The sequence below is a fragment of the Pyxicephalus adspersus genome, chromosome 11 (assembly GCF_032062135.1).
Source record: "Pyxicephalus adspersus chromosome 11, UCB_Pads_2.0, whole genome shotgun sequence".
Classification (NCBI taxonomy): domain Eukaryota; kingdom Metazoa; phylum Chordata; class Amphibia; order Anura; family Pyxicephalidae; genus Pyxicephalus; species Pyxicephalus adspersus.
Genome location: NC_092868.1, coordinates 53,749,268 through 53,776,516, shown reverse-complemented (window position 1 = coordinate 53,776,516; position 27,249 = coordinate 53,749,268). Strand labels below are relative to the sequence as shown.

The 27,249-nt window shown below is 39.4% G+C and overlaps 1 protein-coding gene across 4 annotated transcripts in view; it reads right to left on the bottom strand.

Moving 5' to 3' along the window:
• CLSTN1 (calsyntenin 1) overlaps nt 1-27,249 on the bottom strand; it is a 68,413-nt gene that overhangs the window by 30,133 nt on the left and 11,031 nt on the right. For all 4 annotated transcript variants that reach the window (XM_072426675.1, XM_072426677.1, XM_072426676.1 and 1 more), the window contains exon 2: nt 11,726-11,848. In XM_072426675.1, coding sequence (XP_072282776.1) covers nt 11,726-11,848 — 123 coding nt within the window. The remainder of the gene's footprint in view (nt 1-11,725; nt 11,849-27,249) is intronic.

Here is a 27,249-nt window from a genome sequence, read left to right as displayed (position 1 = left end):
TCAAAAGTTCCAATCTATCAGATAAAATACAAGGTAGTAAGGAATTCAGAAGCATTTACAGTCTGGAATTAGAAACAGGTTCTGAAGAATTGTAATGTGATTTTTACAGGGATGTCCACATTTAACTCTAAACTATTTCACATTTTCATTCATTTTGCACATTACCAATTATGGTTTCTTTGTGAAGATTCCCTTCCATGTACAGTATGGATCAGGGGTCACACAGGACACACAGGGACCTTTGGGGTTAAAGGGTAATCTTCAATTTACCATTACTTCCTATGACAGTGACAATAAGCAGCCTTTGCTAAAGCTAATTCCTAATAAACTTGTGCAAAAAGGCACAAAACCCTATTTAGAAGTTGGAACGGCAGAGGCAACGTGGGGTCGTAGATTTGGTACAGTCGACAGAGGTTTGGCTGTGTCATAGATACAAACACCACAAGGGCAACTGTAGGGAAAAAAACAGGCACATAACACACAGGGAATGGTAGGACATAGATCTGGTACATGGCACACAGGCAATGGTAGGACATAGAGCGGGCACATGCCACACAGACAATAGTAGGACATTGAGGGGGCACATGCCACACAGGCAATGGTTGGAGATAGAGCTGGCACATGCTACACAGGGAATGGTAGGACATAGAGCTGGAACATGCCACACAGGGAATGGTAGGACATAGAGCTGGAACATGCCACACAGGGAATGGTAGGACATTAGACATTGAACTGGCACACGCCACAAAGACAATGATAGGACATAGAGCTGGCACGTGCCACACAGACAATAACTGGGTACAGAAGTGACACAATCTGTGCCATTGCTTAGGGCAGATCTACTATAATCAGAATAGGACATCTATGGACCTACCACAAAGAGTATACAAATAAAATCATTACCCTCTAGCAATTTACCATGCAGGGGGGGAGATAGACCCACACAGCTTACTAAATTAACATATCCAATACAGATCACCACGGCCCACACTCTCCCCATATTTTAAATGACACTTTACATTAAGTATAATTAAATAATTAATAATATGCCTGATTATTATGAGCTTCAGATTCCTCTGCTTAATGCAATGCATGTTAGAGCAGAGCGGCGATAGTAAAGACAGCCGGTAGGCAAGATGGCACTGCCTGATTTAAAGCTTCTGTCTGTATATAAAGGTTTGCCGTTTTGCCCATAAGGCTTTTAGTTACCTTATGTTTTACCTGGATGGATCAGACAGTTTGCGCTTTCCTTAGGCTTGCCAGGTGGTAACATCACAATAGACTATCATTCACTGGAGAGAATAGATACTCATAGCCAACAAAAACATCTGAGCTCAGAAGTTAACAGAATGTTTGCTTTTCTCCATGCAGAACAGAGCTTTGTTCAGGCTTGTCAAATCCCAGGGACGGCTTTATCAAAGGACGCCACAAAAGCACAAACAATTGCAATTTATTGGTAATTGAAGCACACTGGCTTTATGCTGATGATCTGGGGTATGACCTTTAGTAGGCGCTTCTGTTGGATATGGACTTTCTCTGAAGCCTTGATATCATGGCAGAGCAACCTAATGGTGATTCCTTTGTGACTCTCAATGTATTATTGTGCTCCATTATTATTAAACAGGATTTATATAGCGCCAACATAATATGCAGCGCTGTACATTAAATAGGGGTTGCAAATGACAGACTGTGACACAGGAGGAGAAGACCCTGCCCCGAAGAGCTCACAATCTAGGAGGTGGGGGGAGTATCAGACAATAGGAGGGGGATATGGAACGGTGGGAAGTAGTGAGGGTTTTAGGAGACAAAAAAAGACGGGAAGGTGAAGTTGAAGCGTTGGGTTTTGAGGGATCTTTTAAGTGAGCAGAAGTAGCAGCAGGCCGAATAGGACGAGGAAGACCATTCCAGAGAGTGGCGGCAGCTCTAGAAAAGTCTTGGAGTAGTGCATGTGATGAGGTTATGAGTGAGGAAGTCATTATTAGGTCATTGGAGCAGAGAAAAGAGCGGCTAGGGGGGTATTTTTCTATCAGGTCAGAAAGGTAAGTGAGACAAGAACTGTGGAGGGATTTGAAGCCAAAGCACAGGAGCTTGGATTTGATTCTCAGGTGAAATGGAAGGCAATGAAGAGAACTTTATTCACTGTGTATGACCATGGTAGAACACATTTTTGAGCCAATTGACATACTACAACATTCTCCCCTGAGGAAGAGGTTCTTGAAATGCTTTGCGGGTTTAAAGCTCGATTGATCATTAACTTGTGTACAATGATATATGTTTATAGTCAGATATTAATAATGGTTTCTTGTGCTTGGAAGGTCATTTGTAATTGTCTCATTGTTTTTACAGCATTCATATATTCAATATTGTAACGTGGAAGCACTGTTAAGTTCCCACTTGGATTGTTTTGTTCGATTAATTGAAGATTAATATAATCCGCTGTTATACCACCAATTAGCAATCAGGCTTTGTGAAGAAGATTTTGTTCTGATACAGATGAATTACAATCATAACCAAACAATATGACGAGTACTTAACACCTATACAAACACTATTCCGGGAGGCTTAAAGTATATTCAAAATTCAGTTAGAATAAAGGGAACATCTTCAGCTGGTGGGAACAGTCCTGTTTCTATCTTTTTATTATTATTATTTTTTTAGAAATTTCCATGTGGTTAAGGAAACTGGTCTGGTGGTTTGTAGTTGGCTCCAATTGGGCCCACATGGAAAGTTTATTATGTTTTGGCTAAAAGCAGAAATGTATACACAGGTAGATAGGCCAGATTGATATTTGGCCAACTACAGCAGGCACTAATATGACAAAAATAAAAGAATAATAAAATAGACAAAATTATAACTGTGCAAATCAAAGCCAGTAAAAAGCAACCAGTCAACTTTTCTAGCACCCAGTGAGTTTAATTCAACTCTTTTTCATAATATGAACTGTGAAGATGCCTCCAGAAAGTATTTTCTGTTGTATTCTCTATATACGTCAATATTCTCCCCAAAACAGTTTTCAAACTGGGTGTGAAGAAGCTGTAGGTGGGTGGCAGCCTTTGTATTGTGACCCGGGGGCTGGGGAGAACACTGTATGTTTTATTAATATTATTAGTAACTTGTATTTAAATCATGCAGACATTTTATGAAGCGCTTTACAAACTTCATAGTCATGTCAATATATATGTGAAGAGAGACACACTAATACTGCCAACTGTTAGCGGTGCTTTTAAAACATTATTGGACTGAGGCTGACCTAACCGGGACATCAGGGGCCCCGTTTCAGATGTATGCTCCACAGCCTGTCTGTATCGTCTAATTGCACTACTCCCATTGATGGCCAGAACACTATTCATTATCAAATCTAAACTGCTACTGCAAAACACAAGCTAGCCTGCGGTCTTATGTAAGGGTCTGATATTCATTAAATCAATGCTCAGATTCTGGGGACTCCAAACACCATTTGTTAACAAGGCCTGACTGCACGCTGCTAACATTTAATGAGTTTTATATAAAGCTGGACAGAAAAAGACACAGCAGATGTTACTGATAAAAAGCACAACCTCCATTGTACGGAAAGAAAATTACTGTGCAATGACAAGCTATGGCTTCCCACTAACAAGCATGGTTCTGTATAGCCTTGTATGGAAGATGCATTCAGCTAGAATGGTTTATCTGGTCCCAGGGGGCAACACGTCACCGAGCTACTGTATGTGGGGGACACAAACCGTGTTATCTGCAGGACTGCATCAATTGGAGGGGCAGAACCAGGCGATGACCTCACTCTTCAGAATGGTAATCAGTGTGGGTGTGCTGCAATAACTAACAGCATTAATAAAAGGCAGACGTCGGAGGGGCGGCTCAAACAGCTCCTCTGGGACCGGAGTGTTAATGAAACAAATATATACATGGCAATAACGCCCACACATCTTCATTAACTCTATTTAGCCTAAACTAGTATCACAGAATAAGCTAGGACTGCACATTACACAAAAACAGAAAATACAGACTCAAACATTGAATAGACAGAGATAAGGTGGAAGTGCACACCTTAGGGTTTATCTAATGTCTTTCTGGCAAATTGTTTGGTAATGTTTTTGACTTTACTATAAAATTGCATTACTGATCAGAGGCCTTCAACTCATCTCTGTCTATATGAACTCGCCCCACCATCAGCATGGACATTTTCGACCTGGACTGGCCGTCTGGTAGTGACAATGGTGAAACAAGTCTGCACATTCTATGTCAGGCATTCTCCCCAGAAAATGTTTTTTAAGCTGGGTGGGGAAAAGCTGTGGTGGCCCCTGTATTGTAACCCAACTTTTCAGTAACCACCCAAAAACAGCCAGGGGATTAATGAAAAGTGAACATTGTAGTCCATATAATGCTTACCATCTTGTCTCTGCGGAGACACAATTGGGATCATTTTGCCACCCACTAACAGGAAGTTTGTGGACTCCTTGCCTTTTACACCTACATAATCTTGCAGGCCACTGCCAAAAACATGGTTAATGATTGCTAAGAGAACCCCCCAGCAAACCTAGGGTTACATAGAACCCTGGTTAAGAAAAACTTTATATTTATCTATGTATATAAAGTTCAGGCATAGCACAGAGGCAAAGTTCTCCTGGAACCAGAAACATCCAACTCAAAACTGTTACTAGAAGGTTAATAGCTCAAAATTGTTTAAAACAACTTTCTATGCTCCAATATAAAAATGAAACTTTTTTTATAATTATTAAACAGTATTTATATAGCGCCAACATATGTACTTTAAATAGGAGCTGCAAATGACAGATACAGACAGTGACACAGAAGGGAGGAGAGGACCCTGTCCCGAAAAGCTTACAATCCAGGAGGTGGGGGAAGTATCACACAATAGGAGGGAGGATATGGAATATTAAGAAGTAGTGAGGGTTTAGAAGACAGAAGAAGACAGGTAAGCAAGTTTGAAAAGATGGGTTTTGAGTGTTTTTTTAAAGGAGCAGAAAGTAGGAGCAAGCTGAACAGGAAGAGGAAGAACCATTCTAAAGAGATGGGGCAGCTCTAAAAAAGTCTTGGAGCCGTGCGTGTGATGAGGTTAATGGTTAGGAAGTCATTAGTAGGTCATTGCAGGAGCGAAGATAGGGACTAGGAGAGTTTTGACAAAATATTTCCCCTTTGGAGGGAAGTAATCTGAATGACATTACAGATTTTGGATATTAGGACAAATAACTGTACATTTGCTTACAACATGTTATGACTATAATACTCAGAGTGCTTTACAAAAGATATGAATCAAGATAGCAAAAGCTTTTTTTATGGTAAAACAGAGGTAAAGCATTTAAATATCGCGGAGCGTATTGCTGGTTCTAGATCTAAACACAAAGAATGGAATGAAATTATGGAGATGGCAGAATGAGATCCCAGGCGGGATATGGGAAGCTTTGATTGTCTGATCACATGTTTCAGTCTGCAGTAACACCAGTGATGATATACACTCATTGATATTCCAGGCACAGCCATTCTTTTTACTCCCAGCAAGCTTGCAGACCTCTGCTAGGTCTCTTCAAGGAGTTTGCCTTTCATTCCTTTTCAACATGTTAAAACTGTGTCATCAATGAGCCCCAGGAAGGGGGGAGCGGTTGGGATCCATTCTGAAAGCTCTGCGTTCCTTATATTATTGCTAGCAGTGTTTGGGATACATGAATAATTTACCTAGAATGATAAATCTGGCCTTTGTAGATTGTAATTGAAGACCACCATTCTATCTCCCTGTCCTTCAATAGATCTATGCACGTGCAACACATTTTCAAAAATGTGTATTTTTTATTCACACCGCTCACCGCTGCTAAAAGGAAGGGTCCACCACTCAGAATGTCGTCTTTTCCGTTTAGCAGAGATCCTGCGATCGAGTGAACAGCAAAGGATGGAAGCTTGAAGAGGATAGTCCAGTTTGCAGAGCTGTGACTATTGCAGTATTAAAAACCCAAATACCCTGTACAGTGTTGAACACAGAAATTTAAACCAGGTGGGAAAAAATTGTAGGTGGATGGCAGCCCCTGTATTGTGACCCAACTCTTGAAAAACAGCCGGGCGGTTACTGAAAAGTGCCAAGTGGTGTGCCCGGCTAAAAGGGGCCTGGGGGAACACTGCTGGAAAATCTAGGAGTATTGGTTGCCCATAGTGCTACACCACCATTGTATATATGATGACAGGGTGGTCAAAGTGGTGTATTTTACATTGTAATTTCCCCAAAATCCCAATATATTCCCAATATTCCAATACATATTTGGCTTACAAACAAAAACAGTAGCATTATTATTTTTTTATCAGTATTTTAAAAGTATTTCTCTGTAGCCCATGTATAAATAGCTAGTTAATGGAAAGTCTGGAAAACAGTGAACTTGATAGCATTACTAATGGAAATAGAACTGGATCACAGGCTATGTTTATCACTGGAAAAGCCACAAATCCCCAAGAGTAATCTTGTAATTCTCCTATTCCAAGTTCGCATAGAAGCCGGGAGCCAGCAGGACTGTGCAGATAACTGGAATAATAGACATGGGCGTGAGCTCATCCAGAACTCAAAATACAGCGAAGAATGGCAAGAATTAAATAGTGGAACTTTATTTAAACATGTGGGACATCTGTAAAGTAACATAATGCTTCCTAAATCTGATCACACCATTCGTATAGGCTTATTTAGGAGCATAGGAAACATTTAACACCAAAAATAATATTTTCTTATACTTCCACCCTCCTACACTGGTGACAGCCTTCTGTCCTTCCCTTCTATATCTAACCTACACTTATTTAGATTCAGAGAAATCAGTTTTTTAGTTTTCTGAATCAGATTTTAGGTGGTTTATGGATTGCTTCTGAGTGCAATCGGAACATTCTTGCAAACAGTCCAGTGTTCTCCCCAGCTCCTTTTAGCTGGGCGCACCCCACGGCACTTTTCAGTAACCACCCGGCTGTTTTTATGTGGCTACTGAAGAGTTGGGTCACAATACAGGGGATGCCACCCGCCTACAATTTCTTCCCCCCACCAAAAAAAATCCTGGGTTGAGCACTGTAGTCTTTTAATGCTCATGGGCAGCTTTATTATATCCATAAATCCTAACAATCCTATTTTACCCAATTGTTTATTTCTGTCTACTATACCACTGAAAGTGTTTTATTAGATGTATAAAAAAAAATGGTTGATTTTGCTAGTAATCATGTGATCTAATAACTTCTAATGATCTCTGCATGAACACACCAAGGGGTTATGAAGATGGGGAATGATGGGGCTCTGTTTTTTGCAATAAATTAGAAAAGAAGTAGACATGGCTGAACACATGTGCTGAGGAATTTGGAGCTGTGCTGTCATGTCAAAGAGCAAGGTAAGGTCATGCTATTTTTCTGCAGTTATCTTTCTGTGCTTGCAGTAAGGAAATGTGATTGTACTCCTAGGATTTACTTCTATATACACATCACTGTGTACATCCTAAAACTAATAAATGACTGTAGACAAAAAACATGCACTGGTATAGTTCCCGGAGGAACAAATAAATTCATATTAAATCATCTAAAACTGCAACATTGCAAACATTCAAAGCTCTATATGTAACTATCACAATTCTGGATGTAACACATGGGGATATAAAATTACCATCACACACCTGATGCTAGAAACTTTCCACCTAGAAGCAGCCATATACCCCTTTGCATGACATTTCCTTGTGATACAACTCCGGCTTGGCAATTGGCCTATAAGGCCGACCACTCCGCACTGAACCTGGGTTGTAACACCAGTGTTCTCCCTGGCCACTTTACAGGGACTGCCACCCACTTACAGCCTCCTGCAACCCAACTTTAAAAAATGTTGGGGTTGAACACCAAACACGTATAGCCCTTTCTAATGTTTTTCTATACAGAGGGCTGAGTCAGGGATTGGAGATGCATTGGTGTTGTGGGAAAGTTCTGTAGAATGAAATAGGGCGAATAAAGACAATTTGCTTTAAAAAAAGGTGAGAAGGCGGGTATACCACCTAATTCCAAAAGGTGAGTAGCAAGATAAAAATCAGATGTAACTCCTCTCGCTTTGCTTTTGCAGAGACATCTGCACGGGTAATGCCAGCTTAAGAATTACAGTATAAAAACGCTGCGTTCTCAGGAAATAAGACTAGTTTATACCACAGTGATCCTGGAATCTCTGTATGATATCATAGGAATCATACAATCCAGAAGAGCGAGAGCTGCTGACAGAAGTCTACTCTTCCACAGATGTATGCAGGAGCCTAAACCCGAGCTGTGTCCAATGTGCTGAGAGGCCGCTAAGCAGCTTAATGTGTCTGTGCAATCGGATCTTGCATAAAAACATTTCAAGCGTACTTAATGGGCTTCTCATAATTTACACTCCACAAAACACCTACTGCAGGGGCTCGGACAAAGCCTCAGCTATTTGTCAGCCTGGGGGGGAGGGCAGAACAAGGCCATATTGTTTACCACGGGAAAACCAAGAGCCTCACTGATTCAATGCCCATGGAATGTGTCCTCTCCATCGTCACACATTTCTGTGGAATAAAAAAAAAATTCTGGACGACATTTAGCAAATGATTCGAGGAATTCAGGCATTTCATCCATCCAAGAAGACCCACAGATGTAGCAGTTAATAAAAAAAAAAAAGAGAACGTTGATTTGTATTGGTAAAGGTAAATGATTAAGTTTAGCAAACAAATCTAACATAATTCCCTTTTTTGTTAAACGTACAAAGTATGTCAAATAAATGCCAAAACCCAAACAGTAAAATGATGCACAGCATATGTTGTTGATATCTTTGTCTTCTTTTGGGTTTAAATGTCTTTAGCAATCTTCACTGGACAGGTTAGGTTGACTTAACTCTAAGAAATGCACACAGAAGCTACTGCATCTGATCTGTATTTAAGATCCCCAACTTCTCAGGCTGGGCTTTGCTGAGACATTCCGGATCTCCAAAGCAGGGTGAGGCTGGCCCATTTGGTCCCTCAGAAGGGCTACTATAGCACAAATTGCTAAAACAAAAACATGGTGTGTTAAAGTTGCCTATGGAGCTGTGCAGTCACAAATTAGTCATGCCCACTCCCTTCCACCATCAAGTTCACCTGTCACTATAGTATTAAACATCCATACTCTGGACCTTCACAGTAGTCGTCTGAAACCAGGGGAGGTCAGAGGAACCCAGGACATTAACCCTCCCGTAACTGGTTTTGGTGCAGACTTCATCAGTTTATTTCTCACATTCAGTGCACAGTTTAGCTGCAGGGACAAGGTTACTTTAAGAAAGGAAAGGACACATCCCACAAAATCTAATGCTTCTAAACATTATTGCAAACTTAAAAAAAATGTATTATCCATTTTCACTTTAGTCACGTCAGTTGGCTGGGTCAATATCTTACTGCCTGCTAGACTGGACTAGATAATGAATTCCACACACAGCCAAGCTGCAAGTTAAGAATAATGCAGCAAGAGAACCATCAGCCAAGAAAAGGCATCAGGGAGATAATGGATTAAAGCGGAGCCTTGTCTTCACTTCACTTGCCTTCTCCTGTTACCAATGTATGACGGCAGACGGAACAAGTAAGTTGATCAATTTCCTCCTATGTGGGTCATAAATTACTATTCTTCTACAGCAACAGAACCCAAAAAACTTTATCTGCGTATTTGAGTACCAAAGGGTAACCATTGCAAAGAACAACAATTCTATTTTCAGTACTATTCGTTGAAGTTATTTTATGAAGCTGAAGAGTATTTTTACACACCTTCATTATTTTACTATTAAATATTTTTTATGTACCACCATAAATTTTCTAGTTCTGTTTTATATTTCTGGCCACAATACTCAGATCACAAACAGAACATAGATAATATAGTTTTGAAAGTACTGTAGTCCATACTGTAAATTCAATAAAAACATAGAACTAATTTAAATTATAAATAATATTTAAAATAAATTACAGAGGTAGTGAATTTACTACATATTATGCAAAGAGTGTGTGCAATGAGAAAGCAACAGAGAACATGATAAAGAAAGAGATGGGGGAAAGGGAGCCAGGGGGGGAAAGAGAGCAGGAAAGAGAGCGAGAGGGGGAAAGAATGAACTAGAGAGGGGGGAAAGGAGCCAGAGCCAGAGGGGGAAAGAGAGCGAGAGAGGGGGGGGGAAGAGAGCGAGTGAGAGAGGGGAGAGAAAGAGCGGGGGAAAGAGAGAGCGAGAGGGAAAGAGAGCGAGAGAGAGAGAGGGAAAGAGAGCGAGAGAGCGAGGGAGTGAGAGAGCGAGAGGGAAAGAAAGCGAGAGAGAGCGAGAGGGAAAGAAAGCGAGAGAGAGCGAGAGGGAAAGAAAGCGAGAGAGAGCGAGAGGGAAAGAAAGCGAGAGAGAGAGAGAGGGAAAGAAAGCGAGCAAGAGAGAGAGAGAGAGGGGAAAAAAGTGAGCGAGAGAGAGAGAGGGAAAGAAAGCGAGCGAGAGAGAGAGAGGGGAAAAAAAGTGAGAGAGAGAGAGAGGGAAAGAAAGCGAGCGAGAGAGAGAGGGAGGGAGGGAAAGAAAGCGAGGGAAAGAAAGCGAGCGAGAGAGAGAGAGAGAGAGAGAGAGGGAGAGAGAGAGAGAGGGGGAAAGAAAGCGAGCGAGAGAGAGAGAGAGAGAGGGAAAGAAAGCGAGCGAGAGAGAGAGAGGGAGAGAGAGAGAGAGGGAAAGAGAGCGAGAGAGGCAGAGCGCAATGCAAAGGGTGAGAGACCAAGCAGAAAAGTCATAAAAGTTGAAATGAAATAACATGAGAATGAAGCAGAGAACAAACAAAAATACCATTCATCATAAATAGCATAGACCCAGATGCACACACAAATTACTATATTAGTCTATCCACTTCCATATGTCTTCCCAGGAATAGGGAGTCTGAATAAGATTATATGAACAATTTGCTGTCAAACGGAGTGGAAAAATTGAAAGAGTGCTTCCCCGGTCAGAAGTGAGGTGCTGTCTGGCAGTCTGAGGCTTGGAAAGCCAGGGGCGAGGAAGCCACTGAGGCAGAACACTTCGCAGTCCAATGCGATCATTCAGCAATGAGGCGGCACAGCGGCCAATGACTTGACGTGCGTGGATGGTACGCCAGGCTGGGAGCCAGCTTCATCACTGCCAATTAGTCAGGGTCTGCATCAAATACTCTCACTGTGGCCGGTGTCACATGGGATGCAGGCCGCACATCACCGAGATTGTTATACAACAATGCAAAAATCACAGCAAACAATTTAAAGCAACTCCAGGCTTACATTATTATTTTGGACATTTAACGAGAGCCTACATTTGTACTTTACTGGGGTTGTCTTTTTTTTTTTGAGCATAGAAGCTCCAGTAATGCCATTGAACCATACGAATATAGAGGCTAATTGTCTACCAGCACATAAAGCCCTTTTTATTATTTCCTGGCTTACATATCACATGACAGGTAAGGATACGGATTTCAGGTATGCTAGCGACACTTACTACAATAAAAATTCTGAAGAATAATGGTAGTGGTTAGCATTGAGAAGACAAATTTTAAGATTGTATCCACTCATCTTTAAGACTAGCATAAAAATAGACAATCCTAAAAATGTATCTGTCTCCTAAAACAACATAAGGACAATGATATCAGTTTAACACATCAATAGTTTTTATTTTTACTATTTAAATAAAAAAAAAAAATAAAAAAAAAAAAGAGAACAAGCCATCACAGAACACAATATAAAAGGTTCATACCTGCATAACGTAAAGGGGCATCTTTGTCTAGCGCTATAAGAGGAGGGTCCAGCAAGACGGCATTATCGTTTTCTGTTACAATTCCATGGTATGTGGTTTCAATCCATGGTTTATGCTTGTTAACTGCAAGAAGAAAAAAAACACACGATTAGTACAATTGTTTTTTTTTTTTTTTTAATTGAGCTGTATTGAGAATATTTTATAAAAATGTGTCCAACTTATTTAACTGATAATCCATTTTCTTTTTTTAAATTATTATTGACAAATAGGCCACTATTTTACAGAGCATACAGCACCATTCACATAAATTCCTGCTACGTAAGAGCTTACGATCTAATGACCACTCTAGCCATGCAGACACACACCCTTGCCAAGTTTATGTGGAAGCCGATTAACCTACATTTGAACCCTCAGCTTACTGCTTTAAACAAACAGAATCCCAACACTATCAAAGGGAAGCATTTTTTTTACACAAATTGCAATACAATTAAAATAAATCAGCCACTCTATAAAGGTTTTAATCTTATCAGTGTTGTATGGATCACAAAATTTATACGATTTCTGTGTACCGTGAGTATTTTACTGGACCTAAACACAAAAAGTGATAATTTGTTGTTATAGGAAACGTCTAGAAATTATATTGTGCCTATTTTAATTTACCTCTTATTTTTACCTTCCTCCTGAAAAATAGTATTGCACTTTCTTGGTATTGAAGGTGCCCCTGGCACTCCTCTGCCTGTATTGGCTTACCAACTAAAATAGCAATAAAAGTTTTTTTATAGGGCCAAAGGTTTATAAACACTTTGGTTGGGCTTTGATTGACCTGTGTGTTCCTCAATGGGGAGGTCTGACTTTCTTCTTGTCTTGTCACCAGGGCAGTAAAGTCAATTCCCTCTAAAGGGACACAGCAATTATATCCTGGCATCTTCCTGGACTCGTTTGGAAACTTAGAACAAAATTCTGGAGTTCCAATTTAAATACATCCTTGCAAATGAAATCAAATCAATGGAAAAAACTGTATTAGTTGTACTTCACCCACTAATATAGTTTAGTCTTTAAAGTGGAACTAAAGTCCCACTTTACAAAATAAAAGATCAGGCAGGTAGTTATAGCAGAAATGGACAAGCGATGTTCCTTTTGCAATGATAGTGCCACTGAGAAGTGAAAAGTCTCCACAGCGTTTGCTTTAGTTGCCAAGCAAACCTGGCTATCCCAGCTTCCCTTGCGTGTGAACGTCACATTGAATGGTATGTCATCCCGACATGGCCAATTTTGCCTTGCAAGGGAAGGCTTATAGGCGAGTCTCACGGCTTTAGTTCCACATTACGCAGCAAACCATGAAAAGAAATGTTTATGATCAAATTCTTGCAAGTATTGCCCATTAGGATCCCATAACTGGAGGGCACAGCAGAATGATTCGGGGTGGAATGCTCTATCGTCTCATTCTGGCCAATAAGATTCTGTTTCATGTCCCAACTGTCATTGAAAAGCCCAGAATACGTGAAGATATATCAGATAGCGGGTATAACACATCAGAATCAGAACGTGTGTGAACAAGTTAGAGTCCTTCAAAGTCAAAAGCTAAAAAGTATTCTTTGCCAAAGGCAGAGGATTTGTAAGGTAATGGAAAAACAAACCCACCTGACACATCAAACAACTACTGACAATGATAAATGTGATGATTCACTCACTCCACAAAACTCCCCAATGGACCAATCCAGGTGCTCATCAAAGAACCCTTACACTCCGAATAATCATCTGCCATTATATGAAGCAGCACCAAGCAAACTGTTACGGATTATTTCATTTCTAAAGCTTTTTCCCCAAATTGGTGATAGGAGTGCCTGCAGTTTACTTTACTGAAAAAACATGTATATGTACATGTAAACATGTTCTCCCTTTTGGTTTTGTAATGGTTTATATGATCACTTTGTATAAACACATAAATGATCCATATGGTAAATGATGCATAGGTGCTGTACTAAGAATGTACTCTTTGCATCCATCATTTATCCAATTGCTTTTAGAATTTTTCCTACAAAGGATTTTGTATAAGGTGTCTTCTACAACAGCAAATTTAATCAAGTTTTACATTATTTTTTAGCCTTCTTCTGTATTAACTACGGGTCTGCATTTTATTTTGTTATTATTATTACACAGTATTTATATAGCGCCATCATATTACGCAGCTCTGTACAAAGTCCATAGTGGTGTCACTGACTGTCTCTCAAAGGAGCTAACAATCTAATGTCCCTACCATAGTCATATGTCATTAAGGTAGTCTAAGGTCAGTTTTTAGGGAGAAGCCAATTAACCTCACTGCATCTTTTTGGGATGTGGGAGGAAACCAGAATACCTGGAGGAAACCCACGCAGACATGGGGAGAACTTGCAAACTCCATGCAGATAATGTCCTGGCTGGGATTCGAACGCTGCAAAGACCTGAGTGCTAACCCCTAAGACACCAAGCTCCCCTGTTATTTCTGCCTTTTGGCTTAACTCAGAGACATGTCTTAGTTGATAAGATCATGCATATTAAGGCAAAGAACTTTTGTTAGAAACATTCCTTCAGTGGGGGGACTATTTCTTTTTCAACTCACCCCCAACAGTCCATTGCACTAGCCGCTAAATATAAGTAAATGGTAAGTAATTACCAGCCATTACAGAGATTAGCAAAGCCTCTGGTAGAGGCATTTGTAGCAGAGAACACTTCTAGGGCCAAGCTAGTTGAAGTCTTTATCTGGAATAATCAGATTATCTGTGTTGTTGTATTTGCCCAATTGCAGCAATCAGACCCTATTAGGAGATAACCCTGTGATCTGGTGCCTGTCATGGCACACATTCTGCAAAGGTAAAGTGCAACCCTTCATTCTGGATGCTTCTGGAAGTTGGAGGATATTGGAAAAACAAAAAACCATTGTGTAATAAGTGTACTATGTATATATTTATTTTTGTTTTTGTCATTGCTGTGTTTTCCCAGTTGATATAATTTATGATTCTTCAAAGTGCTTCTGAGGAAGCCGAAAGGTGAAACACGTCAAAGACTTAAGCTGCGTACACACTTCCAATAATTATCATTGGAAACGAACGACTGGCCGAAAATCGTTCACAAAAAAGGTGACCAACGGCGCCAATGAACAAGGATTGTCGTTGGAAATGAACGACCGTCACAGCGGATCTGATTGGCCGACGATCGTTCGCTATCTATCGTCTGTACGGTCGTGTGTGCATGTTTCTGCAATACACTTTCTGCTTTACATGTCGCTCCCTGCATCGTTCAAACGATTGTATCTAGCGTGTGTACACTATTGGTAGATTATATTTGAACGATCGTATGGTTACAGCATGTACAGAATTGTGCAACTGTACAGAATTGTGCACAATATGATCATTCAAATATAATCTTAGATAATTATTGGAAGTGTGTACCTAGCTTTAGAAGTGAGGGACTCAAAAACTTGTAAACTAAAAACTTTGTGATTAATTTCTTGAATAGATGTAACATTTAAAAAGTTTTATTTTCATGACTTATATGAGGTTTTATCATGTCAAGTGAATTTAAACTTAATAAATGTTGAAATTTTAGAATTATGTATTTATAAAATCTTTTTAAGTACCCAAAAAAGTCCCATAAAATATATATAGCATATTAAAATGATAAACCAGTTAAAAAACAAAAAACAAACAGCTGTTTGGACAGAAGAACATTCACACGCTGGGGGAAAATGAGCATAAAGCAGAGTAAACACCAGAGCCAACGCCAAATCTATTTGAAGCATTTCAGACGTACGTTTAGTGAGGCACGGAGTCCGATATCGAGTCTGCAGTGCATGAGGGCTAGAGTTGGACAGCTCCAACTGTAAAGAAAATACCAGAGAATATTCTCCACACTTTTATCACATACAATCCTATAAAGATCTGAAGAGCAATTACTGAAAAAATTTCTTTGCCAATTTAAATTTTTTATTAAGCTGACCAAGCAGCCAAAAACGCAATTTCAAAAAATGAACCCAGGCAGCTGACATTTCAGAAGACAGGCAGCAATTTAAGCCCAGGTATTTTCTTTATTCACAGGTAAAGCAAGGAAGCCATGAAAGAAATATTTAAGGGGTAAATTGTTTAATTTGCATACTGCATGCAACAAATTATTCTGGCTGACTGGTTCTGAAGTTGTCATAAATAGCACTTAGCAACCCTTCCAGCTTCAGAGACACAGAAGGGCTCATCAATGCTAGCCGATTATGCTTAGAAATCTAAGCAGCTCTGTTATAATAAAATATAGGATAAAAGTATTAGTATAGACTGCACAAGGTATCTGTCTTGTCTGTAACTGGGGCTGAGGTGTAGAATTAACAGAAGAGAGTCTTGTGCTTGGTAATAGGATTCCTAATGTTATTTCTGGCATACAAAGGATTCTTATTGTTACTGCTCTACAAATCAATATAGTGCATAAAAAAACTAGAAAATGCCAACACAGAAATTTGAATTAGGTTTTTGGGGACCAAAGAAAAGATACAACAGGTCACAATCTTACGTACCAGCGATTTGGCTAAACAAATAATTTTTTATGTATGTAAAAATATACAGTCTTAGGCCTTTTTCACACGCTCTCCTATATCTCATAGGAAGGGCAACAGTGAAAAGCTGAGATTTTTACTGAATTAAGCTACGTACACACTTCCAATTATTATCGTTGGAAAACGAACGACGAACGATCCTGCACGATATCTACGAGCGATCGTATAGCACCGATCCTGCACATAGAGATAACGACACGATCGTTCGTAGATATTGTACACACAATAGATACGATTGTTTGAGCGATAGAGGAACTATGTGCACGACAGGAAAGTGAACGAACGTGCTCAGCCCATGGACGATCAACGAACGACCGTACACACGAACGATGTTCAACGATCGTCGTCCAATCCGATCCGCCGGTCCGGTCGTTCGTTTCCAACGACTTTCCTCGTTCGTCGGCGTCGTTGGTTACTTTTTTACAAACGATTTTTTGCCCAATCGATCGTTCGTCGTTCGTTTTGAACGATAAAAATTGGAAGTGTGTACGCACCTTTAGAGCAGAGATTCTTCCCTTGTTGGGTGGATCCTCAAAGAGGTTACAATCAGACAGTATGAGACCCAAAACAGTTGGTCGTTCCACCTTTAGATAGCCCATGGTGCTCTGAGAATCCTTTGTCGTGTGTGTGTGTGTACACACTGTACCTCCATACATATACACACTGTACCGCCATACATATACCAAAGTTTAAAAAAAAAATATGACCGTAAAATGAACATAAAAGTGACCAGAAACCAATATAGTTTGCACATGAAAAACACATTCCCTATACACTGTGGTTTCAAACTCTGCTCTGAAATACTACAAATCTGATTATGATTCCCTGTCCTTATCTTCTGTTGCAATTCACAGAGGAAGGCATTCTAGAAGATGAAAGATTGCATTTGTTTTAAAATTCCAAACCAGCAGTTTTATCTGTTCTTAGGACTAGGCTCCTCCACACAGCTCCGGTCAGATAAGGGAGCAAAGGCTCCACAATCAATAGTTCCTGAACATTTCCTTTATGAATGCAGTTGTCGAGAAACTTCAATTGCCAGCCAATCGTTCTTAAGAAAATTGTGTGAGTTTTTAGCAAACCTTGCAAAACACATTGCTAGAAAAAAATTGTGGGACTGAAATTTTTCAAACATTTAGCCTGGTATAAATGAATTTCACTTCTTTATTTGAAGTCATGAGCAGATGATTGCACATGATTAACAGGAGTATCCCATATGTGTTGCAAGCACATATGATTTTGCCAGCAAAAGTAAGTGAGCTGTCCTAGCTCTACAGGTTGCCAAAGCCTAGCGACAGATTCTAATCAACTACTTTAAATGAACGAAATTGATGTAAATCTTATAAATCCTAAAAAATCATACTAGGCGAATTATCACTTGCGTGTACCTTTAATCACCAGTTCAATAAAACGCTTGTAAATCCAATTGCAAGCAAAGGAAAGAAAGATGCGCAAAGAGATTTAATCAAACAGACAAAATTAATGTGTTCTTGATTTCTTTAGGACAAAAACTACCCAATCAAAATATAAAAGTAAAAACATTCACCCAGCATATTTCTAGGGCCCGGGTAGGTTATCTGTTAGGGGAAGGCTTTCAAGCCACACACATTAAATAATGTCTGCCAGTGACAAAGGGCTGTGCTCATCTATGTGAAAAGTGGTCCCCTGATATTGTTCATCAAACCACCACTCCTATGGAGGAGAGCACAGTGGGGTGTTTCTCGCTTCCCCTCCCCCATCGCCTCTCTATAGAAAAGAACAGCATTATGTGTACAGAGCTTATTTATCAGGAAGGATCATTTCCAGTGGGAATTCTCGGACGCCCATTGGAAGCCCTCGGTCTGCTATACTTTAAAGATATTGGCTAGAAAATCTGTTAAAAAAACAAGCCTTTTGTGTTTTTAGATAAAGTCGTAAATGTTTAAAAGTCCCCATCAAATCTTTTTTTTCCATGTCCCAATTGGAAGAATAACTTGCACTTTCTTTTTGTAGACACAACAGGAAGAGAAAGGAAATTTCTTTCCCCCACCTCTTAGATTGTAAGCTCTTCTGGTCAGGGTCCTCTTCTTCTGTGTCACTGTCTGTATCTGTCATTTGCAACCATTATTTAATGTACAGGGCTGTTGCCTTTAATCTCACTACATAAATACTGGTTATTAATAATAATGTAAAGGGATGCCACCAGAACAAGCATACCCAATAAAGAATTCTTTAAGGGACGAGAATCTGTGAATTTACTCTTGTGGAAGTAAAATTTAAAAAATAAAATGTTTTAAACACACTTAAGGGACATGAAACCACAAACAATAAATTCTCTGTTCTGGCGCCTGACATGTGCAATAAGGAATGTTTACACAATTATAAATGGAAACTTCGGCTGTAATACATGGTAAGTGGATTTTTCATTAATATCAATAAGAGCCATGTTTTATTATAAATCTAACAAGTGGATTTCTAAAGTGACACTTCAAAGTAGAGCGTAGAAACATTGCTGCTTCAGATCATATAACAAGTCTTTGGTGTGTCACAGCTGGAAAGGAACTTTATACATCCAGTGGTTTTAGGTCACATACAACATAACAATAAAATAATCGTTAGGATAACACAATGGCACATAATAAGGCAAATCCACGGGTAGTGCAAAACAGAAAAAGTAATGCCTAATTAAAAGCTCTCTACAAAAACTTACTATATGGCCAAATGTTATTTGATGTGGTGGATTCATGCTTCCCAAATACAGAAGTAAGGAATACATAGTATAAACTATTCTTAAAACAAATTCAGACACTAAACGCTTCGGATTTTTGAATAGACGTGCAAGTTTATAAGCCATAAAATTCAACCTTATCCAAAATAGGTATTACTAGTTGGAGTGGGGAAAAGTTAAGAAACATTTTGCAGATTTAATTGAAGTCTCAGACCCCATTAAGGACATTACTTTATACTTTCTGTGTGATCGCCACACCAGGAATTGGACTTTCTGGAAGGAATATGGAGGGATGACTATACAGGGACTCCGGTAACAGCTCTCACTTTTATTGCAGACTTTTAATGGGATACATTGCAAAGGGTAGGGGAGAAAAAGAAATAAAAAATTAAAATACATATAAGGGATCTGTTTTTGTCTATCAAACGTAACATATCTCTGCTCAGCTGGTCATGAGGCGTACAGAGACCTAAAGCTAAAAACCTGACTTTTCACCAATGTGGTTGGATCAATAAGTCATTTGGCCATCTCTGTTCCCACCATACAATTTAATAGTGAATGATTAGCAGCAAACTAATGAACTCATCCCTCTGCTCCTCTTGTCAGCATATTTCTTTTCATCACAGAACACCAGACTGACTCCTGCTGTGCCTCGGTCTTACAGTTATACTGTACAAAGGAATACAAAATGCAAATATCAATTCAAAATTACTTCTACTAGCTTTGTGCATAGGGGTGGCATTTTGAAAGATTAGCATATAGAACAGTTTGGTGTCACACTGCACAAATGCAAACTAGGCCTTTATCTCTGTATCTAAAAAAAAATTGGGAGAAATTTGAGAAATTTCAATGTTTTCCGAAAAATCAGCTAATGTTCTATCACAACAGAATCGTATTAGCTCTCTCATGTAAACAAACAGCGGCTGTTCTAAGTTGTAAGAAACTCACCGATACCTGAGAGTAAAGTTTTTTTGAGAAGAGTTGAGTAAAAGGAAGCAGCAAAAGCTTAGGTATGGTTTGTGTTAACTGGATAGTCAATCAAGCAGGTCATTATTGCAGAAAAGGCGGGTGATGTCCCTTTCTGCAATAATTTATCTTACCTGCATGATTGCTCTGGGTTTCTGGTGACAAAGCTGATCCATAGATTGTCTCTGGAAGGAAGAAGGAGGGAAGTTGGCGGAGCCCCTTGATAGATGGATAGGGTAGTCTGGAGGGTTTAGTTCTGCTTTAATGCTGTTTGGTAGGAATAGGTGAATACTTTACTGCCCAAAGTCTGTGCAAATGTACACATTACAAAAATAAATAACAAAGCAAAGGCAGATAATGCATTTAGGATTCGGAAGCCAGCCAGCCCGGGCGGTTAACCATCAGACCAACAAAATCTGGGGAAACATGTTTTCACTCACATAAAACCAAAAAAGGCCGAACACTTTGGCTTACTGCATAATACTCTCAGGGCACGCTGCCGACCCAGATCGTGGGAATCATCTACACCTGGAGTCATTGAAAGCAGACAAAATCTGATAAAGGAAAACGTATCTGATTTTTTAATGGGTTACTTCACTGTGCACTACCTTTATATAATCACCAGAATCCATAAACGTTACAAAATGTTGTTACACACATTAAAACTCCATAAAAAGTCGACTACAGCCAGTGAACTGTGACCACAAAGCAGAGGAAAGAACAAAAACTCACAAACCAGTTAAAATGAGGGGATTTTCTAGCAGTTTTATATTTGCTTGGATAATAAACGAAAAGAACAGGTAATGTTGACTACAAAGGAAGTTTGATTAGCCTGCAGGAACGACAGTTCCAGTTTATGGGAGAACACCTGGCGCGCAGAACCTTAAGATACTATGAGAACTAATAATTGTCAACTATAAATCTGGGTTATTTGGGTTATAAAACCTTAGCTTCTTAACTGTAATGTTCAGAGAGGGTGGGAAAAAAAGCAAACGCTATGCCTGGATATTTATAGATCATGTAAGTAAATTGAGGAATAGAATAAGAAACCATAAATCAAATAATGTGTCTGCCCAGCTGTCATGAATTATACAGCAGCTTGGAGACTGCAGCAAGGCGAATGCAAACCCTCCACTGCGGAGGACAGCTTCGCAGCACAGCGGAGAGCCTGCTTGAAAAATGTACCGAGCAGACGGCAATGCTCACACTGGGGATAATGCTACAAACAATAGGACCAGCAGCAATGTTTACCGGTCAGCAAAGGGCATGTTATTCACGCAGGAGATGACTAAAACAAGAGAGAAGAGAGCAGCAACAATTACTGGTCAGAAAATGGCATGTGATTCATTTTATGGGTAGATATACAAAGCAAAGGGCAAGCAATAATGTCTCAGCAAAAAGTAATCAACAAATCAAGAGGTTATTAATAATGTACACTGGTTGAGATTCACAATGGGGATTACTATGCAAATTACAGGACAGCAGCAATAACTAATAATAAACAGAAGACCCTTACTCCCTTTGGGAGTGAGCAGAAAGCTAGGGGTCAGAGACATTTGCATGAAGCTATATACTCAGTGCTCTTAGAATAGATCTAAAATCCGGAAAGTCAATGCAAGCATTTATGTTGGCTCCGACAAAAAAAAAAAACCTGCCTGGCTTAGATGGACCGCAGCTTTGTATATCAAGTGCAACATTCCCAGTTCCCTTTATATCTTCAGGCCTTGCCATAGAGAATAACTGTAGCACCAAGCATGTGCCGGGTAGCTATCCTTATTCTCCTATTCTCTTATTCTCTATTCCTAATCTTTTTAACATGGGGAAACCCTTGACATGACTGTCAGGTCTTAGGCCTTAGGTCATTTATTCATCCTCAGCTCACAGTACATTAGTGTGGTGGTCAGTGAGAAGAATTCCTCCTACATTGCTGGCCAGTGGGAAGAATGTCACCCAAAAAGATCACTGATTTTACTTAAACTGACATGAGAGGTAAAAATTCCTCAACAAACCCCTAGCAACTTCTGGAGCAACCTTAGGGTTCCATGGAATCCAGGATGAGAAACGCCAGTCTAGACCATCCAGACCAATTTAACCCGAGAGGTACAAATTGACCAAGGAACCCAACAACCTCTGGAAGACTCCTAGGGTACCACAAAACCCTGGTTGAGAAAAACTGGTCTAAAGTGTTTTAAAAGTAGGATTTTAAGTTATACTGACTGCATTGGATTCAAACCTTTGAAAACCGTTCTTCACATAGAGTTTTATGTTCACAATCATGTTTTTCCTGGAGGATATGGTTTCTAATCTTTTATTAAAAGGATCAATAACATTTTTTATTTCAATGTTTAGAAATGTTTATTTTCTTTTTTTGACATGCTGAAGCTAAATCTGACCTGCAAACTTCCTAAAATAAAGACTGGCTCAGTTTCCAAGAGACGTCTGCCTATTTTATCACTATTAGCATTCATGGACAGATTTGGGAGACATCTGAACTGCAGTATTTTGTTACCGATGGCTGTCTCGCCCAAATTAGAAAAGGTTTAAAGACAACAAAAGCCTTTACACATAGCTATCTATGCCTACGATGGAAGATGGCTTGGGGTGCCTTCTGTATGACCAGTACAGGTAGAGATGAATTAATGTGATTTATTAGGAGGATGCTTTAACACTTTAATAAATGGCATTTGTTACACAATTTTTAAATATATATTTAGCAGGATTCTAATGTTATATCCTTCAAAATGTCCATGACCTGAACCCAAATTGTTGTTTATACTACAGTGTTCAAACCAGAATTTTTGTAAAGCTGGGTGGTAAGAAATATATCTTTGTATTGCGACCCAACTCTTCAGTTACCATCCAAAAACAGGCGGGTGGTTACTGAAAAGTGCCGGGAGCTGCGCCCAGCTAAAAGGAGTTGGGGAGAAAACTGTACTAGACAGAAGCACCAATGATGAAATCAGAAAAACCTCGACACACAAAGCAAAGCATTTTAAAAGACAAATATTTCACCTTTTTATATGGTATTACAAAATTGCAGAAGGTAACCTCACTGTGCATCACCTCTGACTTGAATCCTGCCTATTTCACACCACCCGAGGTGGTACTAGAACCCTGCCACAGTAGAACGGGTTTATGTATTGCCCCACAAGCACATTATGCAGTAGTGTTCACCAGCATCCTTGTTGAGAATTGTGTTTGATTTATTACCCTAGTTGGTGAAAGATTTATTATAAGGCTGCTCAGGTAAAACATATTATCCAGAATTCATCTCTACTTTTGGAGAATATTATTTGTATATATAGGAGGTTATTTCTATGTATTTAAAAGATAAGTGCCTTGAAATGTTTCTTTTGGAACGTTATGCTCTAAGAGATAGCAATATCAATTGAAAGAAATAATAATTTTATGTAATAAGCAGTAACAGAAAGTCAGCAGGGACAATAGTCACAACTGCACCAGAAACGAAGCTAGGAAAATCTCAGCAATGAAGACTATAGATATAGTATACTATATCGATACTAGATATAAGAAGTTGAATGTTGGCGTTAAAGAAAAGGTTCAAGTAACCCTCTACTCCACTGTTTTTTAACCAAAGTTCCTCCAAAGGTTGAAAAGGGTTCCTTGAGCACTTAGCAGTTTATGTATATCAGGTCATTTACCACCGACACCAATGATCGGTAAGGTGACATTCTTTCCATTGGCCAGCAATGTACGAGGCATTCTTGCTACTTGACCACTAATGTACTATGAGCTGTAGGTAAAGTAATTATAGCCAGGGTTCCCTGAGAATCTAAAATTAGTTCAAGGGTTCCCCCATGTTAAAAAAGGTTAGGAAAGGTTGCTCTAAACTCTCTTTCTTTCTAAAGTATTCAAGTCTTGAATTATCTTCCTGTAGCACTCAACCACTGGGTTAAAGCCCCATGGGACAACACTGGGTCAACCTCAAGGCACGGTCACATGGTCACACATTGCCTGACTTATTCTTCTAGGGACACATTGGTCTTCTGGGGGTTTTCTGTAGTTTTATTCAGGAAGAGGCTAGCTTCTGGAGTGTGATCCCAATTTATGGACTTCCATAGCTAGCAACTCAATTTATGACCACACTTTACAGGGGTGTTTTGATGGGCATGGTCTTTTTACATGCGTTTGCAAATATATCCATCAAAGACCTATGTTTTTAACCTGAGATGTTGAAACAGTAATTACAACTGTTGCAAAAAAATATTATTTCAGCAATTTTCCATCTGAATACTCCAAGCCTTGAGTACTTTGCATATCCCACCAAAGTGGCATTATAAAAGATGCCTTCACAATTACAGTTTTCATCTTTTTGTGCTTAGGGATAGATGTAATTAGAAGCCCAAGGATAAGCTTCTAGCCGCCTAAACGTTGCAGAAATCACAATGCACTGTTTGACAGCGATCATCAGGTGCGTGCAATGTCCCAGACTCCATTATGCATGAAATAAAACTGCGACAGAAAGCACTTTTCTCAAAAGAGATGTGTCACAATAATAATGAAGGTAAACAGAAAAGGGAGAAAGAAACAGCCCCACATTTACTAATAATGCTGCTACAGCCCAAACAATATGCTGAATGGTTCAGGAAACAATGGAAGACAATTATACCATCAGTTACTATACACAAATGGATAACGCTTTTAAAATACAAATATGTTGTCGCTTCTATAACTTTCAAGTAAAAACATATAATAGAAGGCTAGTCTACAAATTGCAGTTAGTCTGTGCTACACAGAGGAACTCCAGCAGCTCCAGTAGGGAAATTTTCCTTGCTTTCTGTTTGGTCTAATGGGACCAGATAAAGGAGGTAGTCTCCTAAAAAACAAAAACAAAAGAGATATCAGGTGCAATAAAAACCTGACATGGGATTCCAGAGTTCAACCCAGAATTTTTTTTAAGCTGTGTGGGAGGAAATTGTAGGTGGTTGGACACCCCTGTATTGTGACCAAACTCTTCAGCAACCATCCAAGAACAGCCCGGTGGTTACTAATGAGTGCCGGGTGGTTCACCCAGCTAAAAGGGTCTGGAGAAGACACTGGGATTCTAACTTTTGCATGCTACTGCTAATATCCTCTACCCTTTAAGATACTTTCTGTCTACACAAACCTATCCCAACTACACATCAATGGCCTGGACCAGCTTCCTAAATATGTCTGTTCCATGCGTACTTGCTTGGCCACTCATCTCTCTCAAGTAAGAGTGATTATGCAGAAGTACAATTTGGAGTAATCTGTCACCCCATAAAAGTACCTAAATAAGCAAATATATGGCAACATCATCAAGTATTCTTGAACTGAAATTAGCAAAGTTAAAAAGGTTAAACATCTACCGAAATTACGTAAACATCTTAAAGTATCTAAAACCCAAAAATGCTAAAATGTCATAAAATTTCCACTTTAGAAAGCAATATTGTATAATAAATACACAAGTTAGGAGAAGAAAACACTCTTCCTCAACACTCTCCGGAAGGCATTTTTCCAATACATTTATATAGTCTTTTAGATAGGTGTGTAATCCTGCCATGTCATACAAACATTGAAGCGAATGTACACTTTACAACATAATGCTTCTTTAAGATTATTCAACCTCTGAAAAGCAAATACTGGTATAGTATAAAGTGGTTTTAGGAAAGAATTCCGGTCTTGGAGTTCACCATGTAGAGCTCATTTGTCAATCTAGGAAAACTTTAGAGCGTGCGTGCACAACTAGTTGATGTGACAACACAATGACAGACTTATCCAAACATCCCACCCTATTAGTCAGCAAGGCCCTTATAGTGACCCATTACCACCCACGGTGCTTCACACAGGTGGCTGATAAGTGGTAATTGGAAGCGCCATTAGTGGGACAACAAGCAAGAAAATATAAAAGAGATCGGAGCTCATTTGTAATGGAACCAAAAAAGATGGTAGACTCTCTATATCTCTAGTCAGCACAGAGTAGTAGAAAAAGACTGGACTTCTTTTAGTACTGATCTAGTGACCAAGATCCCCAAAAGGCTACTAAACATGGACATTGGGCAACAGAAAACTGCTAGAAGTGGTCGGTTGGCATTTCATACCACAAGAAAGTGTTAAAACTTGCAGACAAGCATACCAAAGGTTTTAAAGGTGCTTGGATGCACTTGAAGAGGGAAATACATTTTTTCATTCTTGCCCTTTCTTCTGCTGTTCCCTCAGATCACCCCTGGGATTCTCAGGTATGACAGCTGAAAGCGGAAATAAACCCGTGCTACTCACCTGTCCTAACATAGGAGTTCATTCATTCCTGGCATACGCAGAGGAAGCCAGAATTGCCAGGTATCCTGGCAACCAATGATGAAGCATGCGCAGCTCAGCTTTTTGCTGGAAACCTGGAGCGATGTGGTAGGTAGGAAGGATTATTGCAGAAGGGACAACGCCTGTCCTTTTCTGCAATAATAGCCTAATGGGATTCCTAAAAGTTGAACTTTAGATTCTGTGGGTTAGGTTCTTCTTACAGGTATATCAAGAAAATATATTAATCACATAAAGTACCCTTTTCAGTCATAAATCTATTTCTAGCCATCTATCTAACATTCTAATTCCAACAAAATTCCCAAAAAACAGTTTCAATTAACCCTTCTGAAAACTTTTTGCTGTGAATAACCTTTTTCCTACAGGGGTTGGAGGTTGGTAACTTATCTGGGTATATGATTCATTACCATCATGTGGAATCCACCCCCATGCCTTGACATCTCCAAGGTGACAAATACCACAAAGGATAATGTACAGCTGATGCAGTAACAGAATAGACAATCAATGTTGGAGGGTCACAATTAAAAGCACAGATCCGATCAATAGCCCATATCTATAACAGCTGCCTTTGGAATACAGAAGGATATGCTGGGCTAAACAAACCAGCTTGACAGATCAGTAAAATGTTAAGCTCTCAAATCGCAAACAAAATTGTTTGCAATGTCCCACAGCTTTCAGGTACGAGCACAGATATTTTAATTTCCGTTTCTTAGTGGCAATTCTTTTCATGCCAGAGATCTGAAGCATGATAAAAACAATACTGAACAACGTATGCCTTTATGCACAAACACGGTTTATTAAGTTGGTGGGTAATGAATTTGCATCTTTTTTCAGCCTCTGGTCAAAAATCCTAAAACCCAAGAAAAATTTGAGTACTTGTATTCCAGGTGCATCACCACAAAAGGGAGATAAGCCAATGAGCCTGTGAATGTTGTCATTCATCTAGGTCATGGTATGGTTAGTAGTAGTAAGTCATTCATC